At 35.9% G+C, this 26,004-nt stretch overlaps 5 protein-coding genes and 1 long non-coding RNA gene across 7 annotated transcripts in view; 1 reads left to right on the forward strand and 5 right to left on the reverse strand.

Annotated features, from left to right (window-relative positions):
• The first annotated feature begins 215 nt into the window (after positions 1-215).
• ognb (osteoglycin, paralog b) lies at positions 216-2,948 on the forward strand. The gene is made up of 6 exons (XM_016549178.1): positions 216-469; positions 777-861; positions 943-1,107; positions 1,976-2,178; positions 2,254-2,346; positions 2,443-2,948. Exons 1-6 carry the CDS (start codon positions 299-301, stop codon positions 2,611-2,613), a joined length of 888 nt encoding a protein of 295 aa, XP_016404664.1. The 5' UTR covers positions 216-298; the 3' UTR covers positions 2,614-2,948.
• Positions 2,949-3,429: 481 nt separating this feature from the next.
• LOC107737616 (uncharacterized) lies at positions 3,430-4,424 on the reverse strand. The gene is made up of 2 exons (XR_001639809.1): positions 4,348-4,424; positions 3,430-3,785 (listed from the first exon to the last, which is right to left on the reverse strand). It is a non-coding gene; the product is annotated as an uncharacterized LOC107737616 (long non-coding RNA).
• Positions 4,425-4,436: 12 nt separating this feature from the next.
• Positions 4,437-5,582, reverse strand: LOC107737614 (small integral membrane protein 4-like). Its single transcript, XM_016549179.1, has 2 exons — positions 5,253-5,582; positions 4,437-4,671 (listed from the first exon to the last, which is right to left on the reverse strand). Exons 1-2 carry the CDS (start codon positions 5,404-5,406, stop codon positions 4,583-4,585), a joined length of 243 nt encoding a protein of 80 aa, XP_016404665.1. The 5' UTR covers positions 5,407-5,582; the 3' UTR covers positions 4,437-4,582.
• Positions 5,583-6,090: 508 nt separating this feature from the next.
• kctd6b (potassium channel tetramerization domain containing 6b) lies at positions 6,091-9,523 on the reverse strand. Of its 2 annotated transcripts, XM_016549303.1 has the most exons (4): positions 9,348-9,523; positions 9,117-9,167; positions 8,799-8,889; positions 6,091-7,225 (listed from the first exon to the last, which is right to left on the reverse strand). In XM_016549303.1, the coding sequence occupies exons 3-4, from the start codon at positions 8,823-8,825 to the stop codon at positions 6,539-6,541; spliced, it is 714 nt and encodes a 237-aa protein (XP_016404789.1). In that variant the 5' UTR covers positions 8,826-8,889; positions 9,117-9,167; positions 9,348-9,523; the 3' UTR covers positions 6,091-6,538. The 2 variants fall into 2 exon arrangements, with proteins under 2 accessions (XP_016404789.1, XP_016404790.1); XM_016549304.1 differs by lacking the exon at positions 9,117-9,167.
• Positions 9,524-10,614: 1,091 nt separating this feature from the next.
• On the reverse strand, positions 10,615-15,335 carry LOC107737716 (monoacylglycerol lipase ABHD6-like). The gene is made up of 10 exons (XM_016549305.1): positions 15,223-15,335; positions 14,851-14,930; positions 14,616-14,763; positions 13,456-13,612; positions 13,250-13,363; positions 12,027-12,159; positions 11,561-11,718; positions 11,416-11,470; positions 11,200-11,300; positions 10,615-10,922 (listed from the first exon to the last, which is right to left on the reverse strand). Exons 3-10 carry the CDS (start codon positions 14,732-14,734, stop codon positions 10,740-10,742), a joined length of 1,020 nt encoding a protein of 339 aa, XP_016404791.1. The 5' UTR covers positions 14,735-14,763; positions 14,851-14,930; positions 15,223-15,335; the 3' UTR covers positions 10,615-10,739.
• A 1,356-nt stretch (positions 15,336-16,691) lies between these two features.
• Positions 16,692-26,004, reverse strand: part of flnbb (filamin B b) — a 22,080-nt gene continuing 12,767 nt past the window's right edge. The window contains exons 20-43 of the mRNA XM_016549306.1: positions 25,709-25,872; positions 25,493-25,616; positions 25,212-25,408; positions 25,016-25,139; positions 24,786-24,943; positions 24,595-24,706; positions 24,352-24,488; positions 24,147-24,270; positions 23,546-23,721; positions 23,339-23,462; positions 23,163-23,208; positions 22,946-23,048; positions 22,730-22,870; positions 21,368-21,496; positions 20,721-20,894; positions 20,421-20,579; positions 20,052-20,255; positions 19,755-19,907; positions 18,920-19,042; positions 18,555-18,821; positions 18,291-18,428; positions 17,299-17,385; positions 16,987-17,181; positions 16,692-16,879 (exon numbers count right to left, since the gene is read on the reverse strand). Coding sequence (XP_016404792.1) covers positions 16,692-16,879; positions 16,987-17,181; positions 17,299-17,385; positions 18,291-18,428; positions 18,555-18,821; positions 18,920-19,042; positions 19,755-19,907; positions 20,052-20,255; positions 20,421-20,579; positions 20,721-20,894; positions 21,368-21,496; positions 22,730-22,870; positions 22,946-23,048; positions 23,163-23,208; positions 23,339-23,462; positions 23,546-23,721; positions 24,147-24,270; positions 24,352-24,488; positions 24,595-24,706; positions 24,786-24,943; positions 25,016-25,139; positions 25,212-25,408; positions 25,493-25,616; positions 25,709-25,872 — 3,547 coding nt within the window. The remainder of the gene's footprint in view (positions 16,880-16,986; positions 17,182-17,298; positions 17,386-18,290; positions 18,429-18,554; positions 18,822-18,919; positions 19,043-19,754; positions 19,908-20,051; positions 20,256-20,420; positions 20,580-20,720; positions 20,895-21,367; positions 21,497-22,729; positions 22,871-22,945; positions 23,049-23,162; positions 23,209-23,338; positions 23,463-23,545; positions 23,722-24,146; positions 24,271-24,351; positions 24,489-24,594; positions 24,707-24,785; positions 24,944-25,015; positions 25,140-25,211; positions 25,409-25,492; positions 25,617-25,708; positions 25,873-26,004) is intronic.

A 26,004-nucleotide genomic window follows, 5' to 3' on the forward strand; every position in this document is an offset into this window, starting at 1 on the left:
TGCTTATTCATAAGAAGACAGCAAACTATATCAATTTCAATGTTGTTTTTATCCACTTTACTCCACAATTTCAAAACATATGGACAAAGCACTTGTATTTATTTTGGCGGGAATGAGGCGAGTGATCTGTTAAGACAGCACAGAGTGGGTTAAGGCCAGTTTCATGAAGTGTTTTTTAATGGTTCACAGGCAGTCAGTGCAGAGACACTCTTTAAAGGTCTCATTTTACTCTGAGGCTGTGACACACTGCGCTGCTCCTCTCTCTTCTTCACTCACCACAACAACCGTTTCTCCTCACATGATGATGGATCTGAGGATTTTACTCTTATTCGTGACCATGCCCTGGATATTTTGTGAACCGGCAAGAACCAGTAAAGTGGTGCCTAAACACAAAGGGATATTGAAAATAGTAGATGATGAAGAATTAATCTCAGCGAGTAGAATTGTCGTGGAAGCCAAGAAACCAAAGGTATGGCATTTTAATGCTGATAATGCTAATTTGTATACATTGTGATATTAAAATGGAATTTTGCTGAACATATTCATGTTTTTGAGGGCTAAAACGAATATATGTATTTGTATAATCAGAATGCCAGATATCATAAATCTGTTCCAAGAAAGGTATGCAATGGAAAACCTGTTAAATCCATAATGGGATTATATCCGATGGAAAACAGCACCATCTGCAAGTTATCTGGGCTTATCTGAGCTCATTGAACTTGTTGGTTTTGAGAGGAAACAAAATAATATAGTTTTCTTTTCATCTGCTTTACTAGAAAAAAGTCATTCTTAGCGCAGACTATGATAGTCCAGTTGACACAGATGATGAAGGTCCGGGAGCAGACCATAAAGATGACAAGGGTAATTGCTTATTACTTCAAGTTCGCAATCATTTGATTCAAGATAATATTTAAGCCTATTTATTTCTATTTCATTTTTCAGAACTTCCCACATGCCTGATGTGTGTGTGTCTAACTGGATCGGTGTACTGTGAGGAGGTTTCTCCTGACATGACAACAGTTCCACCACTGCCAAAGGAAACGGCTTACCTCTATGCACGCTTCAACAAAATCGCTAAAATTACCAACAGAGACTTTGCCGATATTGGTGAGGGAAAAGCTTTTTAGGTGTGGCCACCAAAGACACAATGTGTAATGACTGGAACTGGATCAATGTAATCAAAGCAACTAAGTGAAATTTTCCTTGCCACTTTTAATGGTTCTAAAACAGAACTGAGAAAGTGCGTTTAGGTCCCTTAGAGTCTCTGGTATAGAAGGGGAGACAAACCTAGAAGGCTTTGTGCATTTAAAAGGATAGTTCACCCAAAAATGAAAAATCATATTATTTACTCACCCTCATGTCATTCTGAACCCCTGTGACTTTCTTTTTGTGGACATTTGGACTCCACTGATCTTCATTGCAAACTCTTAAAACTAACGGTTCTTCACAGGCATCTATGATTCCATGAAGGATCTTTAACATCCATGGAATCCTTCCAGTACACAAATGGTTCTTGATATTGGAAAAATACTTTCTTTCTTAAGACATTTGGACCCCATTGACTTTCACTGTACACTCTTAAAAATAAAGGTTCTTTACTGGCATCTATGATTCCATGAAGAAACTTTAACATCCATGGAATCTTTCGAATACACAACAGGTTCTTGATATTGGAACAACGTTCTTCTCACCAAGAAAAAATAGTTCTTTTAAGAACTGTTTACTGAATAGTTCTTCTATGGCATTGTTGAGAAAACCCCCTTTTGGAACATTTATTTTTATGAGTGCACGGTCAAAAAAGAAAAAGAAAAAATGTGAGCCATATTTTCTATGTTCCACAGAAGAAATAAAGTGAAACAGGTTTGGAATGACATGAGAGTGAGTAAATGATGACAGGAAGTTAATAAAAAAACATATTCAGTTGCAGTGGGAATGTCCAAATCTGTAAATACATCCATATTGTGTTGTTTTACAGCCACACTGAGAAGAATTGACCTGACTGGCAATCTTATCTCTGAAATAGAAGATGGAGCCTTTTCAAAACTCGACCAGCTTGAGGAACTAACATTAGCTGAGAACAAACTGGTCAAACTGCCAATGCTGCCGGCTAAACTTGTGTCTCTCAATGTCAACCACAATCTACTTAAAACAAAGGGAATAAAAGCAAACATTTTTAAGGTAAAAATGAATAAAACAAAGATTCTGAAATAATACATTATGTTACTCATAAGTGGCTTCTATCTTTTGCATTAGAAACTCACCAAGCTATCATACCTGTACCTTGGAGACAACGGGCTGGAGGCTGTCCCGCTGCTGCCGGAAACCCTCCGCGTGGTTCATCTGCATGTATGGTCATCACTATTGTGATGTATCTAGCCTATATATAGATTGTAGTATTTAGTGTGTCCCTATATGTATAAATTCTTTTCAAATCATTTTCAGAACAACAACATAACGTCACTGACGGATGCCACATTCTGCAAAGGAAATAACACGCACTACATCAGGTACAACATGCAGGAGGTTCGGCTGGACGGAAACCCGATAACGTTGGCCCAGCATCCCAACAGCTTCATCTGTCTGAGAGCTCTACCAATTGGACACTACAAGTGATCCGCTGAGAAAGAAGAAAATGTTCCTTAAGCCATTGTCCAACTGGCAACCACTGTTAAGATGAAGATTTAACAGCTTAATAAAGAATTTTGACTTTTGAGTGCATTGAGCATTTAGACATTTAAGATCATTTACATCATTTGTTAGAAGCATATACAGGCAATAACAACTTTTTCTTGACTTTTTTTTTTTTTTTTTTTACAGTGTAATCATTTTGTTAATGTTTTTGAAAGTAAAAATTGTAGTAATGTCTGTGAACTTAAAATTGGAAAAAGAGATTCAGTGGTTACTGTTACTGATATCCAATGCTGGTAAATAAATTCACTTGACTGACATATTTGCTGTACTTTATCTTCGTAAACTTAAATTGCACAAAGTGTGCACTATAGACCATCTTTTTTTCCTGTTTCCACTAAAGCTGGGTAAAAAAATTAAGTAAAGGATAAATATATTCTCATAATTATGTCTTAGCATACACTGATAAAGTCTATCATAAAAATGACTTAGGAACTATGAACGTTTCTCATTATTGTAAGTCATAACAATATACTGTCATGATTATTAGATATGAAAATTAGATTTTTTTCTCATTTTAATGATATAAACTCATGATAAACATTTGTCATTATTATGATAATGAGCAATAATTACAAGAAATTTATAAATGTTTTCATAAATAAGTAACTTTCTCGATATAATGAGATGCTAAGTCCTAATTGTGAGAAAGTTTCTCATTATTATGACTTACAGAATCGTATTTTTTACTTTTTACAAGCTTCCAAAGTGTATTATTTAGAATCACAGAACAGACAGATCTTTTTTTGTGTAAACAGCCATCTTTATCTTTTAGACAATACAAAAAATGCCATCTTCCTTACAGAAACAAACATTGGCAGCCTTCTGCACCTCATTTGTTCTCATAATCACGCAGTCCATGTCACAGCTGCCCTACAGTTTATGTATAATAATATACCCATTTTTGAATGATATCAAAAATGTGTTAGTGTGCAAAAGTCTCAAAACTGTTTTTGTTTCAGTCTCTTTATCATGACGATCATTTATTTCCAGTGTGTTCTGATGATCTCATTTGGCTTCAGAGTCTGTGAGCACAAAGCCCTCCTCAGTCTTGTGCTGGTATTCCCTCTCCGATTGTTTTCTTCTGTAGACATCATCTGTGAAGCCAGAAAATTATATAATTACTTGTCCATAAAAATAACCAACACATAATTCAAAATGAATTCTTAATAGGCTATAGGACTACATAAACATATTCATGTATAATACATTCATCTTCACATAATCTAAGCATAATGTAAATTAAGCACCGTTGTACCCTACCTAATTAAGATTAATGATACACATTAAAAGTATTTTGGTTTTAAAGGTTTCAGAAGTAAATCATTATTCTCGTTCGATGAAGGATAAAAGGACAGCCCTGCGCAGAGGACGCAGAATGATGCACATAAACGCTTCAAAGAGAGGGGCATGCATCAGTTCCCCCGCGGAATTGGCCTACTTTATCACTGTTGCCGCGGGTTGTTTTCCATGTCCGCGGGTTGTTGAAGCGACCCCAATAACATGATATTCAGCCCCTGGAACGCGATTTTTACCGGGGAACCCCCCTTGAAACGCGATTGGGCTAGTTTTGAGCAGACTGTGGGCGGGTTTTGTTGTGAAAACCTGGCAACCCTGGCGTGCATGTATACATAAGATTTGACTTGGCAGCATACTTACAAAACGTTTCTTTTCCTATTCTCACGTTAATCATGATCCACTCCATGACGCCCCCGATACAGAAGAACAAGGGCAAAAAGCAGTCCATGTCACAGCTGCCCTACAGTTTATGTATAATAATATACCCATTTTTGAATGATATCAAAAATGTGTTAGTGTGCAAAAGTCTCAAAACTGTTTTTGTTTCAGTCTCTTTATCATGACGATCATTTATTTCCAGTGTGTTCTGATGATCTCATTTGGCTTCAGAGTCTGTGAGCACAAAGCCCTCCTCAGTCTTGTGCTGGTATTCCCTCTCCGATTGTTTTCTTCTGTAGACATCATCTGTGAAGCCAGAAAATTATATAATTACTTGTCCATAAAAATAACCAACACATAATTCAAAATGAATTCTTAATAGGCTATAGGACTACATAAACATATTCATGTATAATACATTCATCTTCACATAATCTAAGCATAATGTAAATTAAGCACCGTTGTACCCTACCTAATTAAGATTAATGATACACATTAAAAGTATTTTGGTTTTAAAGGTTTCAGAAGTAAATCATTATTCTCGTTCGATGAAGGATAAAAGGACAGCCCTGCGCAAAGAGGACGCAGAATGATGCACATAAACGCTTCAAAGAGAGGGGCATGCATCAGTTTTGCCAAGTCCGCGGTTCCCCCGCGGAATTGGCCTACTTTATCACTGTTGCCGCGGGTTGTTTTCCATGTCCGCGGGTTGTTGAAGCGACCCCAATAACATGATATTCAGCCCCTGGAACGCGATTTTTACCGGGGAACCCCCCTTGAAACGCGATTGGGCTAGTTTTGAGCAGACTGTGGGCGGGTTTTGTTGTGAAAACCTGGCAACCCTGGCGTGCATGTATACATAAGATTTGACTTGGCAGCATACTTACAAAACGTTTCTTTTCCTATTCTCACGTTAATCATGATCCACTCCATGACACCCCCGATACAGAAGAACAAGGGCAAAAACCTGTACGTCCCAAAATGTCTTTTTCCAGGTACAAGGCTTACTATATATTTTAGGTTCTGACTTTTTCTAAACATCTTTTTCTTTCAAAACACAGTCAACAGCAAGGCAGCTTTAAAGCACAGCACAATAACATGCACTTATGAAAATGAGTTTTGATCGCTAGAATACAACATCCGAACAATTGTTCTTCAACACTGATCTTGCACCGTCTTCACGCATGTTACCGCTGCGCTGACAGAACAGGAGAACAAAAACATGGCGGCGTGAACGTCACGGATAGTGTGTTCTAATAGGTCCGCTGGCAGGACTCTACCAAGTCTCTGACATACAAGGACTATTCATCATTACTGGGGTTCTCACTCACTGCTACAAAGCTAACAAAGTAAATAAATAAATCTATATACTTTTATTTACAAAACATAAAATATATAAACAAATATTTATAATCACACTAAGATTCATCAGAATGTTGGTAACCAAAAGTTGACAGTAAGCATTGACTTACATAATATGGCAACTGTTTGGCTACCAACTTTCTTCAAAATGTTGTAGTGTGTTGTTGTGTTCAACAGAAGAAAGAAACTCAAACAGGTTTGTAGAAACCTGAGGGTGACATGATGTCAGAATTTTAATTTTTGAGTGAACTATCGCTTTAAGATTTAAAACCTTTACCTTTGAAATGTGCCTCTCTATTATTTAGCAGTGGATCATTTGCAGTGGATAATAAAATAAGACAACTGACTCATATTGATGCTTTGTTTTAAATGAAACCGATGAACAAATGAAATTTATTTCCATTTACAGCATGTGGACACTTAATACTTAAAGAATGTGTTAGAAATACATGCACGCTAACATCTTGATGTTGCACATAGTGCACAATGTTTGACGGATTTCTGATCTGATGGAATGAATGAATACCTGAAACAATTTTGTTTTTGCTTTTTTTTTTTAAATGATTGTGGGCAAGGTGTTCATAGATTGCTGAAAGATGCTTGAGTATTATCTGAATAAGTATTGCAAATGCGTTTGTATCATATATTATTTTAATGCTTTTGCGAAATATTCTGCAATGCATGATGTGATCCTTTACATTTCATTCCCTTTTTCTTCTGCTTGGTCTCAACCGACAATGGAATTTCTACAGATTGAAGCATTGCATTGGAAACAGCAGCAACCACATTTGGTAGCACATTCATAGATTGGTCAATCTTCTACTTTATATGCTAGCCGGCAGAAAGTCCAGTGGTGCTCCACTGTGTTCTCGTTGGCACGCTCGCTCATGTGGTGTACCCGTGTGTTCCGGATCGTGAATCCCTGTTTGGTGATGTAGTCCATGAGGTGGACCCTTAGAGACACCTCTTGATGGTGGTCACATGGTCCAAAGGTGAAAGACACCTGACAGTCTCTGGTGTCCATCATGTGTTTGTTCCACTTAGTGAAGTTGTTGGATATTCCTTCCAGCAGCGAGTGGACCTTGGTGGTTATGGTTAGTTGCGTGATAATAACCGCTACTGGGTTGGAGTACTTAGACAGCTTGCGAGTGCTGGATAACTCCACCACCTGCTCAAAGGTGTCCAGCGGGTACAGAGGCTTTGGGTCATTGAGGCATTGGATTAAAGGCTCGATCTGATAGAAGTCAGCCTCTTTACGCAGAAGGTCCATCTCCATGAAGTCAACAGGAAGAGTGAGCTCGGATGTGCGCAGGAAGTTTAATATGTAGCGGAAAAGCATCCCGTCCCGGTCGATGAAGTAGTTTCCCTGAGTGTCCCGTGTGGTGGGGAAGTCGCCGCGGAACATGGCGCCCAGCATGGAGTCTGGGTAACGTTGAAGAGTGGAGATAGAGGTTGTGTAGAGGTGACCCCCAACATTTAAGGTGACTGGGTGAGTCAGCTACAAGAGATGGACAAAAGCAGAGAATCATTAATGCAGTTCATCACATTAATAGGTTCATTGGCAATTTTAATGGAGCTAATCTGTCACTGAAGAAGTGCTAATTAAACGTCACTGTTTTGGAGGGCTGAAACCATTAACTGAAACAATTTTGGATGAATCTCATTTTTTGCTCTTTAGAGAGCTGACATTTCTGTGCCTCACTAATAACGGGGAAAATTCTAAATTCAGGAAACGTTTCTTTTAATTCATGTGTTGGAATGTGAATCAAATTGCCGACAGCCAACAGGATGCTGAACTGGAATAGAAAAGGAAGGTTTGTTAAGCTTGACATTTTGCTTTAAAGTTTAAATAACTCCCTTAAAGCTTATAATTTGAAGGTTACGCAGACCTTACTGTCAGTCAGACATAAAGACAGACAGACAAATAGCCCATCTATCTATGGAAATATTAACCCATTTGAATGTCAGTTATGAGAAAACCTTTTATCCGATCAGTTATAAAGTATAACAAGCCAAGTCAGAACAGGCTGAAGGTCTCTGCCGATGATGGTGGATGAAGTTTAAAATTACAGCTAGAAGTTTTCACTGACAATCTATAGGACCTTTGGGATTTTTATTTAACTGCAAAGGCCCGTTCACACCAAGAAAAATAGCCATAACTATGAAGTTTTAATAATCGTTCTAATTGTATGACAAATAGGGAAATCCACACCACATCTATAATGTTAACAACACAGAGAAACAATCATTGGAATCACTTTATTAACTTTTTTTTTTTTTTTGGCTGAAAAGCTATAAAATAATTGACAGTGAGAATCCAGATCAGAATCCACCGACGACATTAAAGAGCTCGAGCATTTAAAGCGGCAGACAATTCTAATCTTTACTTATCATTCTTGGTTAAATTGACTTTTAGTCTGACCAGTTAAGAAAAACAGCAATAGGGCTGCACGATTAATCGAATGCGATTGTCATGCGCATTTTGTTAAAAAAGCCGGTTCTGTAATCAGCAGGAAATCATCATCACGTGCTTTCAGATGGAGCAGAATTTACTACACATAGCTGTAGTTCACTGACAAGTTACGCAGATTTACTGCTGATCACAGAACAGTTCTTCACTGAAAGATATGCATGACAATCGCAGCTTCTGTCGAATCGCGATCTCGATTCCATTTCGATTTATCGTGCAGCCCTAAACAACAACCCATTTTTTTTTGCAATTCATAAAATTCAAGATAATTAATGGTATTCTAGGATATTAAGTGTTCTTCAACCGTGGTCCATAAAATTAAAGTTAATTTATTAAATATATAAATACATTAAGAACATATTTTATAGGTGCCATTTAAAACACATCTATTTTTTTAGTTCAGAAAAGGTTTTATCAAGCCAAATTTATCTGAATTATTTTGTTCTAGATAAAAACACATATTACAGTTATATAAATGTCTGAATTTCGATTAAATTTAATTATACTTCAAATTCAAATAGCAGTTCTGCACAGCACACAACTGTGGCTAATATGCGCTTGATAACAATAACTTGTATTAAATATTTTTCCACATACATACCCTATTCCCCCAGTCCCCATTATCCATTTGATAAGGATAGGTAGACCGGTCTGATCCACAGAAGAAGTCTGGATATTATACTTGAGTAGACCTGCAAAAAGAGACACTTATTAGCCCTACATTACGGCACATAAATATGTATAGACCTCACTTGAGAATCTCAATTTTTTAACACATCTGAGACGATAATGAAGAACACAATGAGATAAACACAGGATGCATTACTGTGTGAGAAAGCTCAATGAATTGGATGCTAAATAGCATGCTAGCTGTTTTGGTTAGGCATGTAAACAGGTTTTCTGAAACGTAAATACTTACGGTTTCCCTCGAAAGAAGTTAAGAACGTCCAGCGACTGTGCCTGGTGACATCTAACGTTAAAAACATGAAAACGTTGTAATAAAATGAAGCGGGTTTTTTTAGTAACCTTTGCTAACCAGCTATCATAATACACAGCTAGCTCCCTGCTAACGCCTAATGTGAGAGTGACAAATGAATAAAATAAACGTTTTTCCTGGCAGTCATACTGTATGGGATAACCCCATCCTTACCCGTCTCCAGGCCTGAGGGGTTTAATCGTCTGTTTTGATTGCGGCTGTGCAGGACACCGAGTGTTTTAGCTGCTCAAAGACGAGAATACTGCAGCCGCACTGTCACGTGACCCACACTAGCGTACATTAATGGCAGTGACAGGAGGATCACAACACATCTGTGCAAAAGAACAACAGCTCTGTGCTGAAGAAGCTTGTGTTAAAGGCATCTATATTGATCTAATCTGCAATGCTAGATTTTTAAAGTTGGGGATAAAATGTTGCTTTGCATAAATACCACATCACTACAAAAAGGTGACTTTACTGACAGAATTTCACCAGTAAAAAAAGAACCAGAAGTTTTTGGACATGGGAAATCATAGTTTATTGGACATGTACCATAGCTGTAGCTACTGAAAGGCAGGAATGATGCTAGAAGCCCACAACAATTCCAGCAGGATTAATGAAGGAAAATAATTAATAAATGGTATATACAATGTAGCCTATGTTTCTTCTAATTAATCCACACACCCTGCTTTGCATAGTGCAAGCAATGTTAATGTTTTAATCCTTATTTTAATATTTAAATCCATCATCACCCCCACCTAATGAATGAAGAGTTCAAATGCAAAAGCCTCTAAGTGATGTCTAAAATTAGTATTTTTCTCAGGCTGCTATGTTTATGTTCAGTTACTTCACTTTAATGGCAATGAAAAGAACCTATTCATTTCCATTAAAGGGAAATGACTGAACCTACACACAGAAGCCTGAGAAAAAATGCTCATTTTAGAAGAAAATTTCAAATGGCACAGAGGCTTTTGCATCTGAACTCTTCATATGCATAACTGGACTTGAACTTAAAGAGGTATGGTTCTCAGTGCTATATAAATCATAGGACTCAGAATGACTAAGACCCATAGAATGAAGTGCATTGGTACATATAATCAGTACCACGGTATACATAAAAGTACTATAACTCTACCATCAATTTGGTAGCACTTTACAACAAGATCTCATAGGTAAATATTAGTTAATCCATTATCAATGTGCAATATCTTTTTGTACACCATTTATTAAACGTTGTTAATGTTAGCTATTAAAAATACAATACAATAGATACAATTATTGTTTTATAACGATTTTACAACGATTTAAAAACGTAACATGTTGAAATGAACATTAAGATTATTAAATGCTTCATTGTTAGCTCAGGTTAAACCTAACTGTAAAGTGTTACCATACAATTTTTTATAAGCGTGAACTTTTTCTTTAATCAATTAAAAGGCTGTTTGTATGTGAACATACATACTACAAAATTATTACTTCTTATATTATTTCTCCATAAGTTTGTTATATATTTCAGGGCCAGTGGGGTGCTGCATTTAAGTATTTAGTAATATATCCTGAGCTGTCTCAGGATTTCTTTTTGGTGCTGGTGCTCTCTGTGCTCTGCTGAGAATTGATGAAATCTAAAATGAGTTTGGCTGTTTGACGTGGTCGCTCCATCACAACAGAATGACCGCAGTTCTCCAGCAGATCAACACGACAGCCTGGAAGAGCCTCTGTGAGCACCGCTGCCCCAGACACATCCACCACCTGAAAATAAAGACAGGAATATCACAGAAAAACCACAAAATAAAATAAACATTAACTGAAATAAAACATAAAATAAATATTATTTTATATACATTTTAATAAATTGTTACCAAGGCATTTCTTATTTTCATTTAGTTTAACTATACATTTAGTTTAACTATACACAAAAATTAAATAGACATACTTTTAAAAAGTAAATAAATTAAAATCAATAAAAAATGTATTTAAAATATTAATGCTTTCTATTTATAATTGTAGTATGCAGGCTTACACCTACCTGGTCCTGTTTGCCCCAGATGACTTGTAAAGGGGTAGCTATTTGCTGTATGTGCTCATGCAAGGCATATTTTGAATTTTCACTCATAATTTCCATGAAAACTGTGGCAGTTTAGAGAGAAGATACTTTAGGCAAATAAATGATTAAAAACAACACTTTCTATAGCATATTGTAAAAGTATATAACTGCAGTGGGTAAGCCTATGTTCGTACTGACCTTCATGATAAAAGTCATTGTGTGGTATCCGTACATCCACGAGGCCTTGTAGAATCTATAATGGAAGGTAAATGCCACAGATAGTGCATGAAGGTGTGTTCTGAGTCCAGAGTAACTCTACATTACATTTGTGTGACTGACTAACCTGTTGAGGCACTCTGAAGCGCACGTGAGAACAGAGCTTCAGCATCTCCTCCATCTCCTCCGGGGTGGACGGAATAAGAGGAATATTCAGCGTGTACTGGCTGTGCTCCACTTCATGCATCTGACTGTCAAACTGGCTCTCCATTTGGTTCTTCAGACCTTCAGAGAACAATGTGAGCATGTGTGATATTAAAAGAATAGTTCACCCAAAAAAATGTAAATCTGACTGACAGCCAATCAGAATCCATCCTCGAGCATTTAATTCTGCAGGTGACAAAACTGCAGTACACGCTTACAATAAACAGAACTTTATTGTGTGTTGGTGTGGATTCTAATATAATCTTTATAGTTATTATTCTTGGTGTGAACAGGCCTTTTTTTTTTAGTTAATTTTGGTTTGTATTTATGTTATGTATCTATGAATTTATCCATGCATTCTGTGTCAAAGACTAAATATATTGACTAACCGACTGGGCAGATGATGGTCAAACCGCAGAGATCTGAGGGATGATAGGCTGCATACACTCCGGCCACGGTCCCACCCATTGAAGTGCCCACCAGATGGAATGGCTTTCTGTTTAGCCGAATGGCCTCTACAAACTGAGTGGTGTAAAAGTAGGGAATATTCACAAATTCTGCCAATACAAACATTTTATATGCTGGCTTATGATCATAAAGTAGACTTTACGGCAAAGAGGTTTTCATTAATGATAAAGCATCATTCCAAGTAAGAAGTAGGTTCCATGAAAGCAATATTTGGCCGTTTCCATGAAAAGGACACAAAATAGGGCCTGAATCTGTTTTTATTAAGCAAATGAAAAGAGAAAAAAGGTGCTTAACGTTTTGGAAAAGTTGACTGTCAACCTCAGGAGGTTTTGTTAAGTTATATTTTAGATTTTACAAATATGCTATAAAGATTTTCTATTCATTTTTACACTACTGTTTAAGGGTTTGGGGTAGTTTAAGATTTTTTAAATGTTTTTTCTAAGTCTCATATGCGCAGCAAGGTTCCATTTGATGAAATACACAACCAAAACAGTAATATTGTGAAGTGTAATAGTGTCACATGATCCTTCAGAAACCATTCCAACATGCTGATCTGGTGCTCAATAATCACTTCTGGGTTTTTTTATCAACGATGAAAAACTGTTGTGTTAATATTTTTGTGGTATGTGGAATTTTGTGATGCTCACAAAAGAACAGCATTTTGTTGAATTATATTTACGGTCACTTTTGATCAATTTAATGCTGAAAAATATTTATTTATGATATTCTTTATTCTTTATATTTGCTTTTGAACTTTTGGTTGTGTATATGAATATTTTAATTGCATCCCTGTTACCAAATTTTGGAACATACAGTTAAAAACCCTATATTATTGTCTAGCCATAAACGTGAAATAACCATAAACATTACATTCACAAGATTTATAAAATACTATAACATATAAATAAAACTGCCAGACTGGTAACAGAGTGGAGAATTTAGTTTAAAGTTCAGTATATGGACAGTAATTTCAGACCAAGGATTTGGTACAATTAATTGAATAATTATGTAATTTATGGCATTTTATATCTAATAGTACTCACAGCACACACATAGTATTTATGCATCTACGGGCTTAAAAACAAAGTCATGGGGCATCTATTTGTACCCTATTCATAGAAAAACGTCCCCATCCAGCGATTACCTGCCGTATTCTCTTGACCTGTCCCTGGATTGAATAGTCATCTGTGTTGGTACGTGTTGTACCCTTATGCCCCGGCATGTCAACACACAGTAAGTGCAGATGTTTGGGAAGGTACTGTTTAGGATGAAGACACGATGTGATTATCGCTGTTATAAGCAGCAGCATTTTCATTTTACCTCACAGCCAGGCCACTTAACATACTGTACCTTCACCATAGGGAGCCATGTGTCCTTGTGAGCAGAGAAGTCATGCAGCATGAGTACAGAAGGCCTGAGGCCTGGTTTCCCCCTGTATGAGTAACAGAAGCGATAACCCCCGCAGTCTGCATAACGTACCTGCAGACCCAGAGTTCTCCTCCAGTACCTCCACAAACAAATTACATGGGTAAAAAATCTATAGACAACATAACTACAAAAGATGCATATAAATGCATGCATACACTCAAAAATAGTTGATTTAAATATTTGAATTGCTTATACATTTTCATCCATTTGGATTACACAATTCGAACATAAATTAATAAGCTTAATGTGACGCATATTTGTCAGTCAAATGAAACAGGATTTCTGTAAACTGAATGTTTCAATAACCAGGTTTATATATTTATCATCAAGAAATTCAGTTTATTTCAATTACATTTTAACCATGTAATTTGAATACATTTAATTTTCACAACGAACAGATTCATGCTGATTCTTAGCAATTTCTGTCTTTGATTAAAAGATGAAGATTTAATGAATATCTAAATAAAATCAAATAGATGCAAAGAGTTAATAATAAATTATGCCATGAAATCGTACCGGCTTTATTTTTGTATGTCACTATGACTGACAAATATGCATCACTTTAAGTTTATTAGTTTGTTTGTTAAATCTGTATGATTCAAATTAATCAAAATTTTATACACAACCTAAATACATAAATCTTAAATTTAGCCTCAAATATTTTTTAAGTGAAACTATAAAAGATATTCATTTAAATGATACATTTAAAAATGTGTACAGTGTGGCTCAAAACAACTGATACAATGAAAATGTTTATTTATGCATTTGTCTAATTTAATACAAATTATATTGTTATTATTATTTATATAAAGTATTTATTACATACAATTTGAATAAAATGTCAGTCACAAATTTGGTAAAAAAAAAAAAAAAAAAAATGATTTGATGACCTAAAAATCCTAAATATCTCTTATTCATTTCACATCATACCTTTTAGTTATTTTAATTTTTTAAATCCTAGAAAATTACTTTCAGTTTCCTTTAATGAAAACCAGGAGGTTGGGCTTCAATTCTAAAGAAAGATATTTATAGACTATTATAAAATAATATGCATATTTATAGTATTTCTAAGTGGTATTTACCAGTAATAGACTTTGATGAGTGATGATGGCCACAGCATAAAAGAGGCCATGAAAAGGAGGAGAGGGATAGCAAGAGTCCCCGCAGCAATGGCAAACATATTCACCATATCCTGATCCATGGCAACTCACTTTTTATCTAGTAAGCACCCTGCAGAACAATACAGCACACAATTACAAACAGAAACGACTGGCAAATATGACACATGCTAGGGAATGAAGTAAAACTTCAAGATACCTTTGTTGTCCTGCTGTATGTACAGGTCAGAGTGAATGAGGCTGAGGGATGGGGGAGGCTCTGGCAGCATCTGTTTGTGTCTAATCAATACATGTAACCTAGATATCTCACCATGCGCTTAAAATATTTACATGACCATCATTTTCTCCCTTCATTTTAGTGTCACGGCCTAGAAAAATCTAACTGTTCCTTAATGTTTTTGTATATTCACAGATATTTTACAATTCTGAACATACATCTACAAATACAGCATCTCACTATAAGACAACTGAACCTTTGATTTGCGGTTAAAAGTATAAATCGTTAAAATAATAACAACTGACCTATGACTCAACAAATAGATTTGGAACAATTTGACAGCAATGAATTTACTTCATAAGGTTAGTCCTACACTGACGTCAGTCAGTTCTAATCAAGCAGTTTTAAATGACAGATCCAAAAGTTCCATTTAAACATCACACTGTAGCCAGTCAGTGTGCAGTCTGTTCTTATAACTTAATAAACGTCCATGTCAGCTGTCTGCCTACCCCAATGAACACTGAGATGGCATCCAGAGAAAACTCTATGTGGGGATCTCGTGATCCCAAGAAATCAATGAGTTCAAATGGAAAATGCAATATTCCTCTTACTCCAAAAAAAAAAAAAGTAAATAAAACAATCAATCAATAAATAAAAATGTAAAAAATAATATCAAATGAAGATACAGAGACATTTTCTGCAGATACGTTCCATTTGACATTTAAAGCCATTTAATTGTATTTATGCTTATTGCACATTTATGTTGACAATTTTTGGAAATTTGTACACATTCTCAAGATGAAACCAGATCTAAAGGCATCACTACATTTAGACCACTGTGAACAAATTTATGGAGGCAAATTCACATTTGTTCGGAGTTGAAATGAAAATGAGTCATCTAATTTAGTTTTGCATTAAATATAGTGAAAGGTAAATCTATTTGGAGAATATGAGAATATATTTTAAAATTATAACATAAAAAAAAAAACTTGTAAGATTTAAAAAAAAGGAAAAAAAAGAAATTAATACTTTCATTGAGCGCATATGCTTTAAATCGACTTCTACATTGTTAACAAAAAAAAAGTTAACTAAAATGTAAATGAATGCTTTTCTTTTGGACTTTCTATTTATCAAAGAATCCAGAAAAATGCACAAAAACATGAAGCAGCACAACTGTTTATAATATCAATGATAATAAAAAAATGTTTCTTGAGCAGCAAATCAGTATATTAGAATGATTTCTGAAGGATCATGTGACAATGAAGACTGGAGTAATGACACTGAAAATTCAGCTTTGCATCAAAGGAATAAATAACTTTTTAAAATATGTGACCCTGGACCACAAAACCAGTCATAAGGGTCAATTTTTTTTTTTTTGAGATTTGAATAGACACATACTTATACTCAGTGTTGGGGGTAACTCGTTACAAGTAATGCGAGTTACGTAATCAGATTACTTTTTTCAAGTAACTAGTAAAGTAACGCATTACTTTTTTAATTTACAAGAAAATATCTGAGTTACTTTTTCAAAAAAGTAATGCCAGTTACTTTGTTTTCCCATTTATTGACTGACAGCTCTCCTGTCCCCATATTGGGAGAAATCGGTTGGCTATTGTTACAAATATACCTGTGCTACTTATCACTGGTTTTGTGCTCCAGGGTCACATATATGAAAAAAAGTTATTTTAAAGTGTAATAATTATTCCACAATATTGCTATTTTTACTGCATTTTTGATTAAATGTATCCTTGGTGAGCATAGGAGACTTCTTTTCGAACTTTTGAACAGTAGTGTATATACACACACACATAAATGCAGGTATTTCACAGAACAGCAATATGGAATGGAGATCCTGGAATGTGTTCATCTCCCCACTTCACTGCTAATATGTATTTTCCTCTTTCTTTCACAGCATAGGTGATCCTGTACTGATGTCCGCCCATGTGAATGATTGACACCCGCTCGCAGGGGACGGTGGGGCCATGCATGCCGACAAAGAGGAGGTTTCGTCCTACAACACAAAAGCAGCTACACAGTTCTGAGAGAGACATTTCTCTGGAGACATTACTTAGTGAAATTAGTTACTTAACATTCTTGCCAATGTCAAGCTGCACTCACCAGCTTTACTGCAGTCCACATAAAAAGTGTTTTTGCGTCCTAGAAAGCCCTTACTCATGCCTGGGCCATGGCAGATGACTTTACTAGCGTCAGACAGGAAAACTGGCTCAGCACTGCTGTCAGATGTTGTGTTTATCTCTATGTCTGACAGAGAGGGTTCCTCATAACTGTTACACATCTGATTATGATCTATGGCTGGAAAAGAACAAAGTACCATCAGACCTACACACTCAAATATCTCCAATGCAAAATAGAAATGGTCTCCAAAACATTGCTAATTCATACCAGAGCAATTTTGTCCTTGTGTGAGACTCTTATCTGTGGCAGCACTGACAGACACATAGAAAGGGCTTTGAGAAACATGCTCCTCATCAAACATGACTGAAACCTCATAGTCACCTGCAAGAGAACAAATTCTGTAAATCTGTCTATAAATCTGCCCTTCCCTTCTTAAGAAAATCATCAATTAATATGCTGACGTTGAATGTACATTTATATTTATATAAAGTGTAAAGCAGGATGAATTCTGATTGGCAGTCAATATTTTTATTGACAATTTTAACAATATTGTTCCTCTGTGTTGTAATTGTTATAGCTGTGATGTGGATGTCCCTATTCTCATATCATTTTTGAAAAATGTATAGTTAACATTATTGTTGTCATTATAGTTATTGTCCTTGGTTTGAATGGGTCAAGTCTTAATATATTGAATAAAATACTAACTCACTTTTTTGGAAACAATATTAAATAATGGAAATATTACGCTGAAAAAAAAAACTGAAAGAAACCATTTTCACTCAGAAATTGCTAGTAAACTTCAACCCCCCCCCCCCCCCCCCCCAATAATCTTTTTGTTTACATGTTTTTTAATTGTATACATGCTTTTTAACATAGTATCACAAATGTATTTTAAATAATTCTAAGTTATTCCAGATCTCTAGTGACCATCATTCTCCAGAAAGTCACACCATTTTTGGCGGAAAAGCAATAGGACAGTAGTGGATTTGATGAATTCTGTAATGTTTTGTGGTATTAACTGATTCGTCTTACTTTAAAACTTTCCATCCTGTTCAATACAATTACAGATATTGGTATTATAATATAAAAACTTCACATATGGTCAAAAATGATCTCAATTATCAAGTTCACATCCTCATATAAGCTATCTTCAGTCATTCTACGAGGCAGCCTGTTCATTTTCCATTGTGTAAATAATCAAAAGCCATACGTACTTAAAGTTTAGGATTCATAAAACACAAACATTTTTTAAACATTACATATACTGCATTACAGTAATTACCCACCAGGCTCTTGAGCCGTGTAGGACACAATGCAAGAACCATCCAGCTGATCGTCAAAGTGGAGCTCAATCTTTCCAGGACCCTCTACTGAGACAGACAGAGTTCCCGCTCCGGCCTCACGGGACCAAATATTAAAGTCAGCTGCAAAATTAAATCAATACATACTTTTGAAATGACTCACAATCGACTTAGCCAGCTGTCACAGAGTATACAACAAAACACCTCACATTAACAGAAAACAGAAAGAGAAAAATATTAGTGGGATACCTGGAACACTTGCTAGAGCTTTTTGAAGGTCTTGCCCCCACACCTGGACCTTTTCACATCCTCCCTGTCCAAGTGGGCCGACGGTGTACTGCAGTGGCCAACCAGGGATTGTCTGATCTTGGTTATTTACGGTCACATTATAAACTCCCATCTCTTTAGCTAGAAAGCTCACTGCATAGGTGTCACTGCCTGTGGCAACAATAACAGCCTCTCCTGGACGTCCCGAGGGCTCATGCACATAAGCAGACAGAGTCTCAGCATCAGTACCTGTAATGAAAGGGAATGTATTTTTGTTAGCGGCACTGCAGAGTCCTGGAGAAGTCAAATATAGTGCCTGGATTAGTGTGATGGGCTATTTATCTAACCTGGGATTTTGAAGGCTAAGCTGCATTCACTCCCAATGCTGGCAATAGGAGCTGCTTTCTGGTTGTACGTGATGTTCTCTCTCATAAGACCACGGTCTGTCACCACAGCTGTAAAAGGACTCCCTGGTAAAGAGGAATCGAAGATTTATTCATTTATTATACTTTACTTTAGAAAAGGTAAAATCAGAAGCCTAATGTCCCCTAAAAGTTGTGAGCCAAATGGATTTAAGAGCAATTTCACAAAAAAAAAAATTATACATTTAAAATAAATAAATTATATATAAAAAAATTTAATTAAAAAAATTGTGTTTTAATAATATAAATTTACCCAAAATATACAATATTTACAAATTCTTTATACACTACCTTTCAAAATGTTGGAGTCAGTAAAAAAGAAGTTTCTTATGCTCACCACGGCTGCATTTGTTTGATCAAAAATACAGTAAAAAAAATTGTAATGTTATGAAATATTATTACAATTTAAAATAACAATTTTCTCTTTTAATATTTTAAGATGTAATTTATTCCTGTGATGGCAAAGTTGAATTTTCAGGAGCCATTACTCCAGAAATAATTTTATTATGTTGATTTTAGAAAGCTTAAGAAACATTTCTTATTATCAATGCTAAAAAGAGTTGTGTGGCTTAAATTAAAAAATTTTTTGTGTGAAACTGTTACACATTTTTGTTCAGGATTGTTTGATGAATAGAAAATAAAAATGTATTTGAAATAGAATTTTTTTTGGTAACATTAAAAATGTCTTTAACTTTTGATCAATTTAATGTGACCTTGTTAAATAAAAATACATGTAGTTGCATAAGGCAGCTCTATTAACCTGGAATGTGTTCATCTGAGAATTTAATGGCGATTTTGTAATTCCCAGCCTTGATTGGGCAGTACGATATATTGCAGGTTCCGTGCTCCAGCTCCTCAGTGTGAACGTCTACTTTACTGGGACCCTCAATTACAACTGTTAGCCCACCATATCCTGCAGGTTGCAAGTTTAGGGTGGGGGTTGAGGGAGGAAATAGTTTTAGTTTTAAACTACAACTAAAATTTGCAGCATCATAACACACAATCTATACCGTAATATAAGGTGCAAGTCAATTAATTTGATTAGACAGCAACATACCTGCATCCCAAGTGTCAATCACAAATTCAGATGTGCAGAAGGTGTGCCCTGTATGCAAGCCAGGGCCGAAGGCCTTCACCTTGCTGGTATCTCCTATCTCCACCTGGCTGATGGAAAGAGAGATGGGACTGTTGCTCACATGCTCACCGTCCTTCATGATGCTGACCAGATGCTCACCAGCCTCTCTGGGGATGAATGATACACCTGCATAACAAACAAAGCACACCTCTGATGAAGTTTGACAGTGGCACTAAGGATGTGGGTATCCTTGAGGTGACCAAATGCTAAAATGTATTTGTTGAGGCTTATTAATGCTTGCCATTTCATTTCTACCAACTGCAGCTGTGTGTACATTAATAGATGGCTCACCAAGATGGCTGTCAGGTTGTGTTTTCAGCAAACAGGGTACATTATTGCCTGCGGGTGACATGATGCTGGCGGAGAGCTGGCTTATATCTTCTTCAGTGATGTCCAGGGTAAAGTCAACAGCACTGCCCAGTTTTACCTGTGACCTTCTCACATTTCCATCTGTATTGGGTTATAAAAACTAGGGATGCACCGATACCACTTTTTCCAGTACTCGCCCGATACCGAATGCATCTAGTAATTTAAGCTTTGGTCACCATGACATTATGAATACTGGTTTGAGGTTTGGTGGAGTTTCCATACCAGCAATTCTGGACTTGAAGGGACTACCTCGGATAGGCACGTCATCAGTTTGAATCTGGATCTCATAATCTCCAGGCTCAGTTGGGATGTAGCTCACAGTACAAGTGCCATCTTCATTGTCCACGCAGCGCACATCTGCCTCAGATGGACCCTCAATTGTGATGTCCAGCTCACCTAAACAAATAAGATATGAAAATAACTCTAAGACCTAAGTAAAAAACTCAATTTTCTCTTTAGGGAAACGGGGAGTTTTAATGATAACTTGGTTCACCTCGTAGCTGTCTTGGTCTATGGTTTACAACATTTTAACAGACTTTTTTAAAAACCCCTCTGTGAAAAATGTATGGAATAAATACTTCTGGAACCAAAGCCGCTGAGAAAGTGGGCAAACACTAATGCACTCTATTATAATGGCAATGAATGATATTTCATTATGCTTTGATAGCAGCAATGTTATTACTGTATTTTTGCTCATAAAGATGATCCATTTCAGCACACTTTCCACTTGACTTTGTTACGGTTCTTGGTTCTATTGACACACAGTTGAGTGAAGAGTCAACTAATATTGGATGTACAAACAATACAAAGTACAACTGCCCAAAAGTGTACACAGTCCGTTATTATGGAATCACAAAACAAATGCTCACTCGAGGCAGAATCTTCCTGACAGATGGTAAATGTTGCCGTCTCATTTGCAATTCCATACACAAGGCCACGTCCATAGGCCATAGTGCTGCGATTAGCAAGACTATTTGCATAATACTGCAGTGGAAGTTCTGCAGAAAGGAGAAAGAATTGTATTTAAACTGTTCTGACGGAATAAATATCACAAATGTTGATTGTTGGATGAATGAATTAAGTCAAAATTAAGAAGAGCAAATACATTCAATAAACTTGTAAAGCTGGTATTTAGTGACATCTATGCCAACTATATGAAAAAAAGTAGTGGATCTCAACCAAGGGACCTTGAAAAACTGACTTACAATGATTAAAAATAAGACAAAACAAGCATTAAAATAAGGCAAAATAACTAAAAATCAACACATCCTATTTAATTCACCTCCTAAACAACCAAAATTCTTATATATATATATGAGGTTATATGAGGAAGTTTGAGTTCTATATCATATAATATAAATTTAAAAAAACATTATGGGTAACTTAAAAGATAAATAAAATAATAATAATAATGAATATACATTTTTCTAGTTATGCAAAGCTCTAAAATATTTTATGCTTATCCATTATAGCATGATCAACTGTAAAGCAAACACTAAAATATCTGATTTGGTTTGCTGAAGAACTAAAGAAGAGGGACAAGTCAATATTTTCCATCCAGTCTAACCTGGTAGATCATTTCTGGATGATTTAATAAGTAGCTGGTGAAGACCCTCTTCTGAAGGATCAAACTTTAGAATGATGGTACCGTCTTTGTTATCAATCACGCTGGGCTGTGCTGTCTTTCCAGACGGCGTGATCACCTCACCTGTGAATAACATTAAAATAATGATGCGAGGCTGCGATTATTACAATGAACAAGTGAATCTGGGAAACAGCTCGCCTGTAATTTCACCTTCACTTAAGTCTGATGGCAGGACTATATCACATGATAGAAATCCTGCTTGATTAATGGCACCGAGAGGAATGACATTTCTGCCAAGACAAAACAAGCATTAAAATAAGGCAAAATAACTAAAAATCAACACATCCTATTTAATTCACCTCCTAAACAACCAAAATTCTTATATATATATATATGAGGTTATATGAGGAAGTTTGAGTTCTATATCATATAATATAAATTTAAAAAAACATTATGGGTAACTTAAAAGATAAATAAAATAATAATAATAATGAATATACATTTTTCTAGTTATGCAAAGCTCTAAAATATTTTATGCTTATCCATTATAGCATGATCAACTGTAAAGCAAACACTAAAATATCTGATTTGGTTTGCTGAAGAACTAAAGAAGAGGGACAAGTCAATATTTTCCATCCAGTCTAACCTGGTAGATCATTTCTGGATGATTTAATAAGTAGCTGGTGAAGACCCTCTTCTGAAGGATCAAACTTTAGAATGATGGTACCGTCTTTGTTATCAATCACGCTGGGCTGTGCTGTCTTTCCAGACGGCGTGATCACCTCACCTGTGAATAACATTAAAATAATGATGCGAGGCTGCGATTATTACAATGAACAAGTGAATCTGGGAAACAGCTCGCCTGTAATTTCACCTTCACTTAAGTCTGATGGCAGGACTATATCACATGATAGAAATCCTGCTTGATTAATGGCACCGAGAGGAATGACATTTCTGCCCTCAACCTGATGAGAAATAATGAAGATGTTAAAGACATTCAGGGTACGAAATGTCTCAAGGACTCAAGACATTATTAAATGGATTGAAATTAACCTTGAAGAAGCTTCACACATTCATACCTTGTTTTGAAAACCTTGAGGTTTGCATGAGGATGACGGCTGGTGACTATAATTCATGTCACAATTAATTAAGGGATAAACAAAGCACAAATTAGTGAATAATGAATAAGGATATTGAGGTAGAATGATTAATGTATATGGTTTAGACAGAAACTGGACTGAAATGGCCATCTTACCTTTGAAAATCCTCCTCACTGGGATTTCTGACAGCTGAGGGGTGAGAGCCTTCAGCGGAGGGCGTGTGTTTTGCAGCACTGATCTTGTTCTCATTATTTAACACTTCAACAAGTTTTGTACTGCCTGCAAAATCAATACCACAGTAAACAAGGTTTCTGTGTCAATATCTGATGACTTCCATACAGAGCATATAATCAGGGGCTCACCATCGGCTTTCATAAGGTCAATCTCCGGGGCCTCACTAGTGTTGCAGCAAGTTGTGAAAGTCTGAGGAATTTGAGCACAGACATCTTCCTTTAATTGTCCACCACAAACCTCAGTTGTATTGGTTACATGTTGATCCTTCATAGCAGAGTGAGGCAGGACATGGAATCTCAAAGGACTGAAAAGCAAGTAGTATGAAAGACTTTAAAATTCTTTTAAAGCCGTTTCTGTCGTTGTTATTAACAGTTTTATTGTACTAAATTATTATTATTTTATTGTAGTAAAATAAATAGTTTTTTTAATAAACACTACTATTGAGGTAAAATGTGTTAATTTTGTTATTACTGTTATTTTAATAAATAATACAAATTCACAACAACAATAAATTATAATAATAATAATAATAAATAACAGCAATAATAATGTTATTAATATAACAACAATTATTATTATTATTATTACAAACATTATATTTTATTACAATAGTATTTATAAAAACAGTTTTTACTCAAATAAAAAGTGTTAATAACTACAAAAAATATATATATTTTACTTTTATTTTTATTTTTAATTATTTCAGATGAAAAACACATTCTTTCTTACTTGCAATATGACTCATCATCAGCATATTTGACCATCAAGGAATGAAGACCTTCTATGGTTGGAGAATATTTAACAGAGTAAGTCCCATCTGCGTTTTCTTTAACCTCTGTCAGTTCAGTCTTTCCTGTGGATATGAAGCTTTGACAATCACACAAGATACAGCAATACAAATCTGATTCATCTTTCAAGAGAAGCTGATCCTCACCGTTGGGGGTGATCATCAGCGCACACTCAGGGGGCTTCCCAGATTTACTGCAGTTGATTTTGAACAACTGAGGAATTGGAGCACAAATCTTTGGTTCTGTATGTTCATCTGTCAAGTCTTCCGGGAACTCAGAGAGGCTGAGACACAAATAAAACACCAAATGTTTCTAGTAGATCTCTAGAAATGACTAAATGTCTTACAGGTAATTGTACATAAGTCAGACTCATTAAATTACCATTTTACCTTCTTAAAGTCTCTTCGCTGCTGTATTTATCCATTACGGAATTACAGCCCTCCATATTTGGTGCACAAGTTCTGTCCTCGTTGTCCATCACACCTGCAAGTTTGATTGAACCTACATGCAAAAACCCCATGTAATTGATTACCCTATGAAACATACTGCCATGCAAATGTCAGCAATATTTCAAACTCACAGTTCGGAGCGTTAGCTTTCACTGTGGTGACAGTCTCTGGTGCCACACTGCAGCCATTAGCAAATATCTGAGGAGCCTTAGCGTGGACACTTCCCTCCTGACTCAAAAGTTCCTCACTGCTACCAGAGTGAGAAGGTATTGCATGAAACCTAAAAAGACTGAAAGATAGCGTGAAATAAGAACCTGTGGATATGGAATGCATGTATTGGGTGGCTACACACTAAAATTACCTTCTAAAGGAATCATCACTGGTATATTTGACCATAATTGAGTGAGATCCTTCAGCAGAAGAGGAGTACGACACCAAGTACGTTCCATCTCCATTGTCTTTTGCATTTAATAGCTTGATTTTTCCTGCAAAGGGAAATAATGAGTCAAATTCTGTTGTAAACACCACATAATACATCCGCTCCATTACGTTCTCACCATCAGGTGTAACAACAGCTACAGTCTCTGGCGGCTCTCCAGTGCTACTGCCATTGATTGTGAAGGTCTGAGGAGTGTTTACACACACTTGCGCCTCTAAGCCCAATCCAAAAACTGGAGTACCATTCCTTGAGCCTTTACCTCCACAGTGTTTATCATCAGAATTAGGCACAGGCAACACGTGAAAATTGAAAGGACTGTAAATGAACAGTAACATGCATCAAATTACACAACCCATGTATTTAATCCATATTTTGTGCCCATGAATGCAATGCTCATACCTGCAAAAGGAATCATCTTCAGCATATTTGACCATCAAAGAATGAAGCCCTTCCATTGAAGGAGTGTAGTTCACAGTGTATGTCAAATCGCCATTGTCTTCAACCTCTATTGTCTCAGTCAAGCCTATTTAATGATGAACAAAAGGTGCAACTTAACACTTGTTACTGAAATATTGAATTAGTAGTTGTGATCTAATATAATATATGGTGTAATACCATCTGGTGTCATTATGGAGACAAACTGTGGAACTTTTCTTGTGCAGGTGCAGTCGACAGTAAATGTTTGAGGACGCCAGGCACACATCCCTGATGTCAGACCTGGACCTGATACATCAACCTGAGCAGTGTCATCTATTGGCAACACTTTAAACTTGAATTGTCTGTAAAAAAAAAATTATATATATATATATATATAATTTAAAAAAAAGAATAAATAAATAAAAATGATGGAAGTCACAATAAAAAATATTTAATAAATGTATTTAAATTATTATTTAATATAAATATATTTA

This window comes from Sinocyclocheilus rhinocerous, unplaced genomic scaffold, assembly GCF_001515625.1.
Source record: "Sinocyclocheilus rhinocerous isolate Xijiao unplaced genomic scaffold, SAMN03320098_v1.1 scaffold72, whole genome shotgun sequence".
NCBI classification, from domain to species: Eukaryota; Metazoa; Chordata; class Actinopteri; order Cypriniformes; family Cyprinidae; genus Sinocyclocheilus; species Sinocyclocheilus rhinocerous.

What these genes read in the sequence shown, in the direction of transcription:
- LOC107737614 (XM_016549179.1), bottom strand. Translation starts at nt 5,406, where the DNA reads ATGTTTAGAAAAAGTCAGAACCTAAAATATATAGTAAGCCTTGTACCT. An exon ending in AATAGGAAAAGAAACGTTTT is followed by an intron (nt 4,672 to 5,252) that starts GTAAGTATGCTG and finishes CTGGCTTCACAG; the next exon opens with ATGATGTCTACAGAAGAAAA.
- kctd6b (XM_016549304.1), bottom strand. Translation starts at nt 8,825, where the DNA reads ATGGATAATGGGGACTGGGGGAATAGG. An exon ending in ATGGGGACTGGGGGAATAGG is followed by an intron (nt 7,226 to 8,798) that starts GTATGTATGTGG and finishes CATCTCTTGTAG; the next exon opens with CTGACTCACCCAGTCACCTT.
- LOC107737716 (XM_016549305.1), bottom strand. Translation starts at nt 14,734, where the DNA reads ATGGATCAGGATATGGTGAATATGTTTGCCATTGCTGCGGGGACTCTT. An exon ending in CATGGCTCCCTATGGTGAAG is followed by an intron (nt 13,364 to 13,455) that starts GTACAGTATGTT and finishes CATCCTAAACAG; the next exon opens with TACCTTCCCAAACATCTGCA. An exon ending in GACCATCATCTGCCCAGTCG is followed by an intron (nt 11,719 to 12,026) that starts GTTAGTCAATAT and finishes TGTTCTCTGAAG; the next exon opens with GTCTGAAGAACCAAATGGAG.
- ognb (XM_016549178.1), top strand. Translation starts at nt 299, where the DNA reads ATGATGATGGATCTGAGGATTTTACTCTTATTCGTGACCATGCCCTGG. An exon ending in CAGAGACTTTGCCGATATTG is followed by an intron (nt 1,108 to 1,975) that starts GTGAGGGAAAAG and finishes GTTGTTTTACAG; the next exon opens with CCACACTGAGAAGAATTGAC. An exon ending in TCCGCGTGGTTCATCTGCAT is followed by an intron (nt 2,347 to 2,442) that starts GTATGGTCATCA and finishes AATCATTTTCAG; the next exon opens with AACAACAACATAACGTCACT.